This window comes from Heterodontus francisci, chromosome 1, assembly GCF_036365525.1.
Source record: "Heterodontus francisci isolate sHetFra1 chromosome 1, sHetFra1.hap1, whole genome shotgun sequence".
In the NCBI taxonomy this organism is placed as follows: domain Eukaryota; kingdom Metazoa; phylum Chordata; class Chondrichthyes; order Heterodontiformes; family Heterodontidae; genus Heterodontus; species Heterodontus francisci.
The window spans coordinates 245782225-245799183 of record NC_090371.1 but is presented as its reverse complement, the minus strand read 5'-3'; the positions used below and the strand labels follow the sequence as shown (position 1 = coordinate 245799183).

At 42.5% G+C, this 16959-nt stretch overlaps 1 protein-coding gene across 5 annotated transcripts in view; it reads right to left on the bottom strand.

The window, feature by feature from the left end:
• Positions 1-16959, bottom strand: part of afg2a (AFG2 AAA ATPase homolog A) — a 607544-nt gene that overhangs the window by 434528 nt on the left and 156057 nt on the right. For all 5 annotated transcript variants that reach the window (XM_068042637.1, XM_068042646.1, XM_068042657.1 and 2 more), the window contains exon 12: positions 6070-6123. In XM_068042637.1, the coding sequence (XP_067898738.1) occupies positions 6070-6123 (54 nt within the window). The remainder of the gene's footprint in view (positions 1-6069; positions 6124-16959) is intronic.

The window sequence follows — 16959 nt, the reverse complement described above, 5'->3', positions numbered from 1 at the left end:
AATCCACAGGTAGGTAGGTGTTGACACTGTGACAATGCTTTCTTTCCCCATATACAGAGCCTAACATGAATTTTCCAAGTATTTTGAAAGAGAATGATGCAACCCACTCAGCATTGTTGACAAATAATTTTTTTTTACATGTTATTTCCCAAGTCTCCTTTTTGCTCTCAAAATGAGCGATCTTAACACTGAGCAACAGAAGGCTTTCCCATTTCAGACACTCAAATTTAGGAATTCTAGTCAGCATTATTTTAATGCTGTGTTCATCCATCCACTTGAAATGGGTAAGAAAACATTGAATAGAAAATCTCTTGGCTACAGACTCAAGTTAAATATAGTACAGTTACAATTTTTCTTCAGCACGAGCATGAATCACAAATTCATAAAAACATAAGAAAATAGCAGCAGGAGTAGGCCATTCGGCACTTTGGGCCAGCTCCGCCATTCAAAAAAGATCATGGCTGATCGTCTATTTCAGTACCCTGTTTCTGCTTTCTCCCCATATCCCTTGATCCCTTTGGCATTAAGAAATATATCTATCTCCTTCTTGAATATATTTAATGACTTGGCCTCCAATGCCTTCTGCAGTAGAGAATTCCACAGGTTCACCACCCTCTGAGTGATGAAATTTCTCCTCATCTCGGTTCTAAATGGCATACTCTGTATCCTGAGACTGCGACCCCTAGTTCTGGACTCCCCAGCCATCGAGAACATCCTCCCTGCATCTAGCCTGTCCAGTCCAATTAGAATTTTATAGTTTTCTATGAGACCCCCTCTCATTCTTCTAAACTCTAGTGAATATAGGCCTAGTCGACCCAATCACTCCTCATCCATCAATCCTGCCATCCCAGGAATCAGCCTAGTAAATCTTCTTTGCACTCCCTCCTTGGCAAGAACATCCTTCCTCAGATAAGGAGACCAAAACTGCACACAATACTCCAGATGTGGTCTCACCAAGGCCCTGTATAACTGCAGTAAGACATCCTTGCTCTTGTACTCAAATCCTCTTGCAATGAAGGCCAACATACCATTCGCCTTCCTAACCATTTGCGACACCTGAATGTTGCTTTCAGCAACTGGTGTACAAAGACACCTAGGTCTCGTTGCACCTCCACCTTTCCCAATCTATTACCACTCAGAGAATAACCTGCCTTTCTGTTTTTACAAGCAAAGTGCATAACCTCACAGTTATCCATGATATACTGCATCTTCCATGCATTTGCCCACTCACCCAACTTGTCCAAATCACATTGGAGCCTCTTTACATCCTCCTCACAACTCACATGCACCACCCCGCGCCCCCCCCCCCAGCTTTGTGTCATCTGCAAACTTGGAAATGTTACATTTAGTTCCCTCACCCAAGTCATTAATATATATTGTGAATAGTTGGGGCCCAAGCACTGATCCCTGTGATACCCCAGTAGTCACTGCCTGCCACCCGGAAAAAGACCCGTTTATTCCTACTCTCTGTTTCCTGTCTGTCAACCAATTCTCAATCCATGCCAGCATATTACCCCCAATCCCATGTGCTTTAATTTTGCACACTAACCTCTTATGTGGGACCTTATCTAAAGCTTTCTGAAAATCCAAATACACCACATCTACTGGTCCTCCCTTATCTATTCTACTAGTTACATCCTCAAAACACTTCAGTAGATTGTTAAGCACGATTTCCCTTTCGTAAACCCATGCTGACTTTGCCCAATCCCATTTATGCTTTCCAGGTGTTCTGCTATCATATCCTTTATAATAGACTCTAGCATTTTCCCCACTACTGGTCTGTTGTTCCCTGTTTATTCTCTCCCTCCTTTTTTAAATAATGGAGTTATATCTGCCACCCTCCAATCTGTAGGAACTGCTCCAGAGTCGATAGAATTTTGGAAGATGACCACCAATGCATCCACTATTTCCAGGGCCACTTCCTTTAGTACTCTGGGATGTAGATTATCAGGTCCTGGGGAGTTGTCAGCCTTTAGCCCCATTAATTTCCCTAGCACTATTTTTTTACTAATACTGATTTCCTTCAGTTCCTCCCTCTCATTAGACCCTTGGTTCCCTAACATTTCTGGGAGGTTATTTGTGTCTTCCTTTGTGAAGACAGAACCAAAGTACGTGTTTAATTATTCTGCCATTTCTTTGTTCCCTATTATAATTTCCCCCATTTCTGACTGTAAGGGACCTACATTTGTCTTCACTAATTTTTTTCTCTTCACATATTTATAGAAGCTTTTACAGTCAGTTTTGATGTTCCCTGCAAGTTTACTCTCATATTCTATTTTCCCCCACTTAATCAACCTCTTTGTCCTCCTTTGCTGAATTCTAAACTTCTCCCAATCCTCGGACTTGCTGCTTTTTCTGGCAATTTTATATGCCTCCTCTTTGGATCTAATACTATCCCTAATTTCTTTTGTAAGCCACGGTTGAGACACCTTTCCAGTATTATTTTTGCACCAGACAAATTCACAAGGACACTGCCTATGGCACTTGTGTGATATTTTCCATTTTCCTGGACAGCCATGCTTGTGGCCTATCTCAGTAAGACTGCTAAGCTTGCACCAAGTTAGGAGCAGTTTTTGTGCTATGGTTCATGCAGAGTAGAAACCGGCAAGATCAAGTGACATAGGCTAACAAAGAGGGTATAATTTTTTTGCAACAGTCTGAGGTACTCTAATTTATTGCACTCTCTTGGTCAGTGATCTATTCTGCTGAGTGATCTCATGAGTTGAACAGATAAAGCAAAGGGTATTGATGAGATTTAATATTTATCATTGTAGTACTGCACATCAAATCACCAACATATAGTGCCAGTCGTTGGACACACTGGCTTAATGCTTCAAAGAACAAAGAACAAAGAAAATTACAGCACAGGAACAGGCACTTCGGCCTTCCAAGCCTACGCCGATCCAAATCCTCTATCTAAACCTGTCGCCTATTTTCTAAGGGTCTGTATCTCTTTACTTCCTGCCCATTTATGTATCTGTCTAGATACATCTTAAAAGATGCTATCGTGCCCGCGTCTACCACCTCCGCTGGCAAAGCGTTCCATGCACCCACCACCCTCTGCGTAAAGAAATTTCCACGCATATCCCCCCCTAAACTTTTCCCCTTTCACTTTGAACTCGTGTCCCCTTGTAATTGAATCCCCCACTCTGGGAAAAAGCTTCTTGCTATCCACTCTGTCTATACCTCTCATGATTTTGTACACCTCAATCAGGTCCCCCCTCAACCTCCGTCTTTCTAATGAAAATAATCCTAACTTACTCAACCTCTCTTCATAGCTAGCGCCCTCCATACCAGGCAACATCCTGGTGAATCTCCTCTGCACCCTCTCCAAAGCATCCACATCCTTTTGGTAATGTGGCGACCAGAACTGCATGCAGTATTCCAAATGTGGCCGAACCAAAGTCCTATACAACTGTAACATGACCTGCCAACCCTTGTACTCAATACCCAATCTGATGAAGGAAAGCATGCCATATGCCTTCTTGACCACTCTATTGACCTGCGTTGCCACCTTCAGGGAACAATGGACCTGAACACCCAAATCTCTCTGTACATCAATTTTCCCCAGGACTTTTCCATTTACTGTATAGTTCACTCTTGAATTGGATCTTCCAAAATGCATCACCTCGCATTTGCCCTGATTGAACTCCATCTGCCATTTCTCTGCCCAACTCTCCAATCTATCTATATTCTGCTGTATTCTCTGACAGTCCCCTTCACTATCTGCTACTCCACCAATCTTAGTGTCGTCTGCAAACTTGCTAATCAGACCACCTATACTTTCCTCCAAATCATTTATGCATATCACAAACAACAGTGGTCCCAGCACGGATCCCTGTGGAACACCACTGGTCACACGTCTCCATTTTGAGAAACTCCCTTCCACTGCTACTCTCTGTCTCCTGTTGCCCAGCCAGTTCTTTATCCATCTAGCTTTATCCATCCATCCACCTTGGACCCCATGCGCCTTCACTTTCTCCATCAGCCTACCATGGGGAACCTTATCGAACGCCTTACTGAAGTCCATGTATATGACATCTACAGCCCTTCCCTCATCAATCAACTTTGTCACTTCCTCAAAGAATTCTATTAAGTTGGTAAGACATGACCTTCCCTGCACAAAACAATGTTGCCTATCACTGATAAGCCCATTTTCTTCCAGATGGGAATAGATCCTATCCCTCAGTATCTTCTCCAGCAGCTTCCCTACCACTGACGTCAGGCTCACCGGTCTATAATTACCTGGATTATCCCTGCTACCCTTCTTAAACAAGGGGACAACATTAGCAATTCTCCAGTCCTCCGGGACCTCACCCGTGTTTAAGGATGTTGCAAAGATATCTGTTAAGGCCCCAACTATTTCCTCTCTCGCTTCCCACAGTAACCTGGGATAGATTCCATCCGGACCTGGGGACTTGTCCACCTTAATGCCTTTTAGAATACCCAACACTTCCTCCCTCCTTATGCCGACTTGACCTAGAGTAATCAAACATCTGTCCCTAACCTCAACATCCGTCATGTCCCTCTCCTCAGTGAATACCGATGCAAAGTACTCGTTTAGAATCTCACCCATTTTCTCTGACTCCACGCATAACTTTCCTCCTTTGTCCTTGAGTGGGCCAATCCTTTCTCTAGTTACCCTCTTGCTCCTTATATATGAATAAAAGGCTTTGGGATTTTCCTTAACCCTGTTTGCTAAAGATATTTCATGACCCCTTTTAGCCCTCTTAATTCCTCGTTTCAGATTGTGCCTACAATCCCGATATTCTTTCAAAGCTTCGTCTTTCTTCAGCCGCCTAGACCTTCAATCTGTTGACTTCCTTACCCCAACCCTATTAGGAAGGCAGTACGGAGTGGAGGCCAGGCATTTCCTCACAGGTGAGAGGGTGAAAAAAATAAAAGAGATGATGGCCTCAATTTTATCTGCACGCACCTCATGGAAACCAGATAGGTTGAGCAGTTAAAATAATGGGTGTCAAATACCTTAAATGATCCCACTTCTTTCCTGGCATGTGCCCATATTAACCTGCTGTTTTGAACAGATGAGCAGGACACCCACAAGAAGGAAGTAGGGCCCTGTTCTAAATATACAAATTGGGACCGATGCTGTCTGCCTTATCAGCCGGAGTCATTGGCAGGGGTTTGGAGGGAGAGGTGTGGGAGTGAGTGGGGGGGGGGGGGGGCGGGGCAGGGGTGCAGTGTCAGTTTCCCAGTCAGGCAAAACCTGCTGAGAGCTGGCTCCTGGGCCAGAACAGACCCGGCAAGTAGTTTAAAATTGATATTTCAGGTTTTCTTCTGGGCCAGGAGTGCTCATTCAGTCCTCACAAGGAATCATTGGGCCTGTCTTGAACCCACTATTAAAGCAAGACCACACCACCACCACCCCCCCCCCCCCCCATCATAGGCATGAGCCCCACTACCTGCTGGACACTGTCCCCATGGCTCATGGTTGCAGCCTCCAGATGCCTGGATCGGTGGTGGAGGCAGAAACCCTCAACTTATTTAAAGGTACCTGGACATGCATCTGAAGTGCTGCAACCTGCTCGGCTACGAATCAGGTGCTGGAAGGTGGGATCAGATTGGGTGGCTAGTTTTTTCGATGGGCTGAGTGGCCTCTTTCTGCGCCATAACTTTTCTATGGTTCTATGGTCCTATGCCTATCCGTGATCTCGTTAGCTGGGCAGCTGTTGGGCAGGAGATTGCATCATTTTATTTAAATGAAACCCTGCTATTGATGAAAATAAGGAATGGGGAAATAGTATGTGTGTCCCATAGTGGAAATAAATATGCTCAGGGTTGTAGATAAAAGAGCTTAACCATTTTATTTCGAAAACTTAAAAAAGTTTGTTGTTTGTAATTTAGTGAGATTTAAAGACATATGCAGAAAACAAAATATTATTTTTATACACCTTTTTTTGAATTGCCCAACGGAAATACTCCAAATCATTTTACTAACAAATGCTTTTAAGCAGTTTTTTTTTAAAGGAAAAGCATTTTACATGGTAGAGCCAAGTGACAAGTAACACAAATGTGAAGAACCATTACAAGCATTCTAGTCCAACCTACCTCTCTCACAGCACGCTCAGATTCTCCTACGTATTTATTCATTAGTTCTGGTCCCTAAATCAGAAAAAAAAACTTAGTTACAAGCAGTACACATATAGGTATTACAGGCTACAAACAAAGCAGCAAACAATAACAAGAGGCATTACACACCATTATATACAGGTTGAGATCACACCCCATCCAAATTTAAATTTAAAAAGAACAATTCCTACATCACTTTGTCTACCCAATTGTTCAAGCCACCACCAGTTTCTCATAGAAGTGTACCGGGAGTTCTGAAATTCCTGTTCTTCCATTTTGAGAGAGTGAATGATTCTCTCCAACTCAGCCATTCCTCAAACTGGGCTATTCTTCAAAGTATTCCAACCAATGCTCCTCAAGGGCACTGTTGGTAGTCACAGTACAGGAATAAACTGACAATGCACACAATAGGTCAACAAGCAACTAGCTAAGTGGAACTTGCATGGGGGGACTGAACAAGCAGTGTTTGACTGTTTGACCTATGATGTTTTTGGAACACTTTTGGTAATGACACAATGATTAGTAACAAGAATATAGCATCCAAATTTGCTTGAATTGAACAGGTCCATATTCTCAGCTGGAGGAAACTATTTTCTCTCTCCTGCAGAAGTAAAATCCCTCCATTGATTGCTGAATCAGTAACCAGTCCACCTTTTTTTGCATTACACCTGTTATGATCTGGACTTTCTTTGAACACTTCTAGCTTGTCTTCATAGCAACAAACAAAAAGTTCAATAAGCAGACCTGGTCTTTTTTTTTATTCGTTCATGGGATGTGGGCGTCGCTAGCTAGGCCAACATTTATTGCCCATCCCTAATTGCCCAGGAGAAGGTGGTGGTGAGCCGCCTTCTTGAACCCCTACAGTCCATGTGGGGTAGATACACCCACAGTGCTGTTAGGACGGGAGTTCCAGGATTTTGACCCAGCGACAGTGAAGGAAAGGCAATATAGTTCCAAGTCAGGATGGTGTTTGGCTTGGAGGGGAACTTGCAGGTGGTGGGGTTCCCATGCATCTGCTGCCCTTGTTCTTCTAGGTGGTAGAGGTTGCGGTTTTGGAAGGTGCTATCTAAGGAGCCGTGGTGCGTTGTATCCTAATGCATGCCATGAATGGGATACCATGCCATAGGACTAACAATTACTCTTACAGTAGAATATACATACAGAACATAGGTTGCCCAACAAGTTCTCTTGTCCATTTCAAAACCCAGTAAAATACCATGTTGTCAGACAGTTTTATTTATACTAAAACTAAATGATTTATTTGTAAAATAATTGTTCACAAGCAATAAAACAGAAGATAATGAGGTATATGGAGGCAATATTCCTGTCCACAGAATTACTGTGTCAATTACCGAAAGACAATTGAAAGTTGCACATGAACACTTAAGTGAAGATTAATAATGAGATACCTTTATGCAATTTGAACTTGCAAGATGAACCCAATGGGTCTGAATATAAATAATAAATAATTTAATTGCTTCCACCAGTTTGCAAACTCAGATACAATAACATCTTGAAACGGACTGACCCACACAGCAAGTAATTTATTATTTAATTATTCAAACATACAACATAATCAAGGAAAAAATATCTAGAACACAAAACTGAAATACAGTTGAACCAGAAGAGCTTCATGTATTAGCTGCACTTAAAAAAAAATAACTTTATAGATAAGTTTTTACAAGAAACTATTAAAAATACAGATAACCCAAGCAATGTATTCAATCACACTACTTTAGCCATCTTAAAGTTACATTAAAAAAGCAAATATTCCCTTCGGTTCAGTGTTTGTAAAAGATCCCATGGCACTATTCGAAGAAACCCAAGACAGTTTTCCCCCAGTGTAATGACCAACTAGCATCAACAACACAGATTTGCTGGACATTCATCTAAGGAGCTTAGGAGGTGTTTGTGGCAGTACCATAAATGGAGCAGGCGGCCGGCTATCCCCAGGTAATGTCGGGGGCTCGGTTACTGAAGGCGCGGGTTCCGCTTAGGGTGCCTATTTTAGTTGACCAACGAGAGTGACTCGGTGTCGTCCACAGGACAACAAATCTACACACGGCTTTCTCAAGAGGAGATACCATTAACATAATCCCAATATATAAACCTAATTGAGGCAGAAGAAAAGTTTACAAGCCGAAGTCATTAACTCATGCTGTTAAGGGATGAGACCCTACGGGCAGCGTTTAAAGAGTTAGGAAAGACATTTAAAAAGCAGGAGTTTAAAGATATTAGTCGGATTACTCCCAGTGCACGCATCAGTGAGCAGATGAATGCGTGGCTGGAAAGATGGTACAGGAGGAAGTGCTTTAGATTCCTGGGGCATTGGGAGCAGATCTGGGGGTGGTGGGACCGGTACAAGCTGGACAGTTTGCACCTCAATAGGGTTGGGCCCAATTTTTTAATAGGGAGGTTTGCTAGCAATGCTGGGCAGTGTTTGAACTAGTTTGGCAGGGGGAATGGCAACCTGAGGGTGAAGTCAGATGGGGCAAAATCAAAAATAGAAGGCAGAAGATTAGTGAGTGGGTCTGGAAGGCAGAGGAAACAAAGTTTAGAAATAATAGAGTTTGGTAGTGCTCAAGGATATTTACTTCAATGCAAGGAGTATCGCAAATAAAGCAGATGATCTGAGGGCATAGATAGAAACATGGCAGTATGATATCATAGCTGTTACAGAAACATGGGTTAAAGAGGGACAGGAATGGCAGCTCAACATTCCTGGTTACAGGGTTTTCAAACGAGGTAGAGCGGGGTATAAAAAAAAGAGAGGGTGGCAATTTTGGTTGAAGAAATAATTACAGCTGTGAGGAGCGATGATATGTTAGAAGGATCATCAAATGAGTCCATATGGATTGAGCTAAGGAACAAAAAAGGGACAGTCATACTACTGGGAGTGTACCATAGACCCCTAAACAGTCAGAGGGAGATAGAAGAGCAAATAGGTAGGCACATATTCTACGTCCCCGGGACCTGATATTCTACATCCAAAAGTGTTCAAAGAGGTAGCTATGGAGATAGTGGATGCATTGGTGATCATCTTCCAAAATTCTGTAGATTCTGGAACAGTACCAGCAGATTGGAAGGTAGTAAATGTCACCCCACTATTTAAGAAGGTAGGGAGAGAGAAAGCAGGGAACTACAGACCTGTTAGCCTTACATCAGTAGTAGGGAAAATGTTAGAATCTATTCTAAAGGATGTGATAAATGGACACTTGGATAATAATGATCAGATTGGGCATAGTCAACATGGATTTATGAATGGGAAATCATGTTTGATGAACCTGTTGGAGATTTTTGAGGATGTTACTAACAGCATTGATAAAAGGGAGTCAGTGGATGTTAGTATACAAAATTATGAGGGGCATAAATAGGAAGAAACTTCCTCCCTTAGCGGAGGTATCAATAACCAGGGGGCATAGATTTAAGGTAAGGGGCAGGAGGTTTAGAGGGAATTTGAGGAAAAAAAATTTTCACCCAGAGGGTGGTTGGAATCTGGAACACACTGCCTGAAGGGGTGGCAGAGGCAGGAACCCTCACAACATTTAAGAAATATTTAGATGAGCACTTGAAATGCCATGGCATACAAAGCTAAGGGCAAAGTGCTGGAAAATGGGATTCGAATAAATAGGTGCTTGATGGCTGGCATGGACACGATGGGCCAAAGGGCCTGTTTCTGTGCTGCACAACTCTATGTTGTGGGACTTTGCTGTGTACAAATCAGCTGCCTACAGATTAGCAGTAACTGCACTTCAAAAGTAACTAATTGGCTGCAAAGTGCCTTGGGATATCCTGAGGATGTGAAAGGCACTATATAAATGCAAGTTCCTGCTTTTCCTTCCTATTGACACAGGACATAAACTACATTCCCATCTTCATACTCCCTTTACATTGTAGCGAAGAAATGACTGCGAATGAATTGAGACTTTTATTTTCTTCCCTGTTAGGCTAAAAATAGCACATTCTAGTTCATTCAAATTTTTACATTTTGTACTTGATAGGATATTTCTTCTAAAAAATGTACTTATTTAGTTGAGGCAGCAGCTCCGTGACAAAGGAAATATGAATAAGTTCACACTGCTACCTGTAAAAACACTCCAATCCAACTCACCATGTCATTTTAGCCTGTAACTATCGCGCTGAGCTCAGGAATGTCATAAGACATACACAAACATACAAATTAGGAGCAGAAGGCAGCCATTCGGCCCCTCGAGCCTGCTCCGCCATTCAATAAAATCATGGCTGATCTGTTTGTGTCTCGAATTCCACGCTCCCATCTACCCCCGATAACCCTTAATTCCCTTGCCTAACAAGAATCTATCTACCTCCATCATATTCAATGACCCTGCCTCCACAACCTTCTGAGGAAGAGTGTTCCAAAGTCGCACAACCCTCAGAGAAAAAATTTCTCCTCATCGCTGTCCTAAAAGGGCGACCCCTAATTTTAAAACAGTGCCTCTTGTTCTGGACTCACCCACAGTGGCGCAGTGGTTAGCACCGCAGCCTCACAGCTCCAGAGACCCGGGTTCAGTTCTGGGTACTGCCTGTGCCGAGTTTGCAAGTTCTCCCTGTGACCGTGTGGGTTTCCGCTGAGTGCTCCAGTTTCCTCCCACAGCCAATGACTGGCAGGTTGATAGATAAATTGGCCATTGTAAATTGCCCCTAGTGTAGGTAGGAGAATGGTGGGGATGTGGTACGGAACATGAGATTAATGTAGGATTAGTATAAATGGGTGGTTGTTGGTCGGCACAGACTCGGTGGGCCGAAGGGCCTGTTTCAGTGCTGTATCTCTAAATAAAATAAAAATAAATAAATATTCAATAGGAAACATCCTCTCCAGATCCAATTTGTCAAGACAGTTCGGATTTTATAAACTTCAATCAAGTCTCCCCTCATTGTTTTATACTCCAGTGTAAATAAGCACAGTCTGCCTAACCTTTCCTCATAAGACAACCCACTCATTCCAGGTATGAATCTAGTAAACCTCCTCTGAACTGCCTCCAACGTATTTACATCCTTCCTCAAATAAGGAGGCCAAAACTGCACACAGTATTCGAGATGTGGTCTCACCAATGCCCTGGATAATGGAAGCATAACATCCTTACTTTTATTTTCAGTTCCTCTCATAATAAAGGATAGCATTCCATTAGTCTTCTTTATTACCTGCTGTACCTGCACACTAACTTTTTGTGACTCTTGCACTAGAGCACCGAGATCCCTCAACACTTTGGAATTCTGCGGTTGTTCTCCATTTAAGTAATATTCTGCTTTTTTATTCTTCCTGCCAAAGTGAACAATTTCACATTTTCCCACATTATACTCAATCTGCCAGATTCTTGCCCACTCACTCAACCTATCTATATCAGTCTGCAAGCTTCTTATGTCCTCTTCACAACATACTTCCTTATCTATCTTTGTGTCATCTGCAAATTTAGCTACCATGCCTTCGCTCCCCTCATCTAAGTCATTAATATAAATTGTAAAAAATTGAGGCCCCAGCACAGACCCCTGCGGGACTCACTCATCATATCCTGCCAATCAGAAAAGGATCCATTTATGCATACTCTCTGTTTTCTGCCAGCCAACCAATCTTCTATCCATACTAATACGTTAGCCCCTACACCATGAGTTCCTATTTTGCGCAATAACCTTTTATGTGGCACCTTGTCAAATGCCTTCTGGAAATCCGAGGACAGTTGGTCAATGGGCTCCCCTTTATCCACAGCACATGTCACTCGTTCAAAGAACTCCAATAAATTGGTTAAACATTATTTCCCTTTCACCAAACCATGCTGACTATTCCCGATTACCTTGGGTTTTTCTAAGTGCCCCAGCTATAACCTCCTTAATGATCGATTCTAACACCTTCCCCACGACAGACGTCAAGCTAACTGGCCGATAGTTACCTGTTTTCTGTCTCCCTGCCTTCTTGAATAGCGGGGTTACATTTGCTACTTTCCAGTCTGATGGAACCTTTCCAGAATCTAGCAATTTTTTGAAAAATGAACACCAAAGCATCTACTACCTCATTAGCTACCTCTTTTAAGACCAGAGGATGAAGTCCATCAGGACCTGGGGACTTGTCAGCCCGCAGCTCCATCAGTTTGGTCTGTACCGCTTCCCTGGTGATTGTAATTTCACCAAGTTCTTCCCTTCCTTCCACCTCCTGATTTACAGCTATTGCTGGAATGTTTTTTGTATCCTCTATCGTGAAGACAGAAGCAAAATATTTGTTCATTTCATCCGCCATTTCCTTATTATCTACTATTAGCTCCCCATTCTCACTCTCGAGAGGAACAACACTCACTTTACTTACTCTTTTCCTTTATAAATACCTTTAGAAACTCTTGCTTTCCATTTTTACATTTCTAGCTAGCTTCCTCTCATCCTCTAATTCCTTTCTCCTGATTAACCGTTTAGTTATTCTTTGCCATTCTTTATATTCTGACCAATCATCTGACCTGCCACTCATCTTTGTGCAATTATATGCGTTTTCCTTAAGTTTGATGCTTTCCTTAACTTCTTTAGTTTACCATGGATGGTGAGTTCTCCCCTTAGAATTTTGCTTTATAGTAGGAATATACTTATTCTGATGTTACGACCGTGGCAGGAGCAACGCACTGTCAATTCAGTCCCGTCACTCCACAGGTCGCAGCATATTATTAAGCTTTCACACCCAATCGGAAAACAGCCAAATTAAACACTCTAGTAACCCCATAATGAAACAGACCAAACCAGGTATCTTTGGACAACAACAAATTACCAATTTATTTTTAAAAAATCTTAAAAACTATTAAGATAAACCAATACATTTCTCTTCAGTTTGCCTCGCTGGAAAATCTCTCAGAACTAACTGGTTTCTGCCAGTTGCACACACAGCCAAGTGGACACACTGCACCATGTGACCTCTCTTTCCTGCTGTTGCCCAGGGTAACAAAAAATACAGCTGTGGCGCACACTGTGTCTCAGAAATTCCAGAATTTTCTCTCCCTTAAAAGTGCACTGTTTTTAATAAAGTCTTAAAGGCAAACACACTGTTTTTAATCCGAGGAGAAAAATAATTACAGGTCTGTGACACTGAGTATTCTGAAATATCCCCTTAAATGTCTGCTAGTGCTTCTCTATTTGATCTATCTCCAAGCCTAGCAACCCAGTTCACTTCAGCTAGCTCAGCTTTCATGCCCACATAGTTGCATATACAGAGAATGGAAGCTCTTCAATCCATCTGGCTCATTACTGAAGAAAGGTTCTACAGTCCATTACTTAAAATATTTCAGGGTTTCAGCCTCCAATACTCACCTGAAATCCATTTTGTATTGATTCCTATTCCTGACATTTCCTGGCATCCATCCTATTGAATCTTTATATATTTCCCTTTCCCAAATCCTCAAACACAGTAAATTGAGGAGACGTGAAATAAAGTAGCTTGTAGCGTGAAAATTGAAACATATAAATTACAATCCTTAGGTCAACACAGACAACACGAACAAAAATCGTAATGAGATGTACCATCTATGAAATAAAACAGAGGTAGGAGTATTACCTGTAAAACATTATCTTTCCTGCTATTCAATTGAAAACCCCTTGAAATGGGTCGAAACATTCTACCCTTGTTTCACTTCAAGGAAACCTGTCTATGGATCATTAATTATCAGACAGCCCCAATAAGGCCAGCTCCTTCTCTACGCTGCTGCTCAGCACTAATCCCCACCCATGTCCTCCTGACCATAACCCCGAACCCTTTAAAAACTTTCATTCTCAATTTGTTTCTCAGCTCGAGTGGCCTTGCTGCCGTTTGTGGGGATCACCTCAGGATCCTAATCCTAGCTCCAACTCTTGCCAACTAGGATAAACTTGAAAGATCAATGATACACGTTCCTGTTCAAATGAACATTTTCTCTCACCACTACATTTTAAAAGTCCATGTTGAGCCACAACATGACCGAGCATAATGTCCCTTGACTTCAGAACTGGGTTCCAAATCTAACTCATGTTTGAGATGACAGTTTCTTTCTTCTGGATCTAATATAAATTTAGTTTGGGAAGCTTCAACAGAGCTGTTGCTGGATGTTGATATTCAGAGGGACCTGGATGTCACTGTACACTAATCACAAAATTAACATGCAGGTATGGCAAGCAATTAGGAAAGCAAATGGAATGTTAGCCTGTATGACAAAAGGATTGAAGTGGAAGAGTGAAGAAGTCTTGCTGCAATTATATAGGGTCTTGGTAAGACCACACCCAGAATACTGTGTACTTACCTAAGGATATTCTTGCCTTGGAGGGTATGTAACAAAGATTCACTGGACTGATTCCTGGGATAAGGGGATTGTCCTATGAAGAGAGATTGGGTAGACTAGACCTTTATTTCTGAAAGTTTAAAAGAATGAGAGGTGATTTCCTGGAAATGTGTGAAATTCTTAAGGGCCTTGATAAGGTAGATTCTAGGAAGATGTTTCCCCTGGCTGGGGAGTCTAGAATTAGGGGCAAAGTCTCAACACATCCCAGTTTCTCACCATTTAAAAAATATTCTGCTTTACTATTTTTCTTTCTAAAGAATATAATACATTTCCACATATTATATTCCATTTGCCACTTACCTTCTGGAAGAGCAGCGGAGAGGAGTCCAGGCGTGCCAGAGTTTAAAAACAACGTTAACACTGACATCACAGGAAAGCTGCAAGGTGATTGGTTGGTGAGTATCTGCTGTTAGGCAGTATCAGTAAATAGCTGGGTTAGTACATTACTGTTAGGGTGTGTGTGTGTTAATAGCTGGGTTATAGTGTCTCAACAACTGGCAGACTAAAAAAAAAAGAGTAAAAAGTATTAGTAATAAGGAATAAGTGAGTAGCTGGTGCGTTTTTTTTTGAGTAAGGTTTATTTTAACTAGTGAACTGTATTGATTATTAGTAGGATTTATCAGTACTAGTAAGGTTTTATTAATAATTCTAAGGTGTTGTTGTATTGGTAAGGTTTTTTTTAGCAGTAGCAAAGGGTCAACTAATAAATAAAGGAATGACAGGGGTGCTTCAACCTCGAAAGTGCACCTCCTGTGCTATGTGGGAGCTCCAGGATGCTTCCCATATCCTGGAGAACCATTTGTGCAGGACATGTTGTCAACTGCAGCAGCTTGAGCTCCGGGCTGTGGAACTTGAGCAGCAGCTGCCGACACTGCGGTGCATTCATGAGGATGAGAGCTATGTGGGTAGCACGTTTATAGATGTGGTCACCCCACAGTTTAAAAGTATGAAGGGAGAGAGGGAATGGGTGATCACCAGGCTGTCAAAAAGAATCAGGCAGATAGTGCAGGAGACCCCTGAGTGCATCTCACTCTCCAACAGGTATTCAGTTCTGAATACTGAAGGAAGTGTTGCTTCACCTGGGGAGAGCAGCCAGAGCCAAGTCCATGGCACTACAGGTGGCTCAGCGGCACAGGGGGGTACAGGGAAGACTGGAAGAGACATAGTGATAGGAGATTCAATAGTCAGAGGAACAGACAGGTGTTTCTGTGGCCGCAGACATGGATCCAGGACGGTTTGTTGCCTTCCTGGTGCCAGGGTCAAGGATGTCACTGAGCGGCTGCAAACATCCTGAAGGGAGAGGGGGAACAGCCAGCTGTCGTAGTCCATATAAAAACCAACAACATAGGCAGAAAGAGGGATGTGGTCCTGCAGTCAGAATTTAGGGAGCTAGGTAAGAAATTAGCAAGCAGGACCTCAAAGGTAGTCATCTCCGGATTACTCCCAGTGCCACACGCAAGTGAGTATTGAAATAGAAGGATAAGACAGATGAATGCGTGGCTGGAAAGATGGCGCAGGAGGGAGGGCTTTAGATTCCTGGGACATTGGGACCGGCTCTGGGGGAAGATGGGACCTGTACAGACTGGACGGGTTGAACCTGAACAGAGCTGGGACTGAGTTCCTTGAGGGACATTTTGCTAGTGCTGTTGGGGGCGGGTTTAAACTCGTTTGGCAGGGGGATGTAGACTCAGTTGATACAAAATCAGAAAGGAAAATGGAAGGCAGAAAATTAATGGATGAGTCTGGAAGATAGAGGAAACAAAGGTTAGAAAATAAAGAGTTTGGCAGTGCTCAAGGGTATCTGTTTCAATGCAAGGAGTATAGCAAATAAAGCAGATGAGTTGAGGGCACAGATAGACACATGGCAGTGTGATATCATGGCTATTACAGAAACATGGCTTAAGGAGGGACAGGAATGGCACTCAACATTCCTGGTTACAGGGTTTTCAGACGCGATAGGGAGGGGGATAAGAAAAGAGGGGGAGTGACAATTTTGGTCAAGGAAACGATTACAGGTGTGAGAAGGGATGATATGTTGGAAGGTTCATCAAATGAGGCCATATGGATTGAGCTAAGGAACAAAAAAGGGGCAATCACACTGCTGGGGTTGTACTATAGACCCCTGAACAGTCAGAGGGAGATAGAAGAGCAGATATGTAGGCAAATCTCTGAGAAGTGCAAAAACAATAGGGCAGTAACAGTAGGGGATTTGAACTACCTCAATATTAACTGGGATAGTTTTAGTGTGAAAGGAATTGAGGGAGCAGAATTCTTGAGATGCATTCAGGAGAGGATGCAGTTTTAGACTTAGCTGTAGGAAATGAAGCTGGGCAGGTGGAAGGAGTGGCTTTGGGAGAGCATTTTGGTGGTAGTGATCATAACTCAGTCAGTTTTAACATAATTATGGAAAAGGACAGAGACAGAATAGGAGTTGGGGAAAGGCCATTTTACGAAACTGAGGAGTGATTTAGCGAAAGTGGACTGGAAACTTGAAGGTAAATCAGTGTCAGAGCAGTGGAAGACATTCAAAGGGGAGATTCAAGGGGTTCAGAGTAAACATGTTCGCACA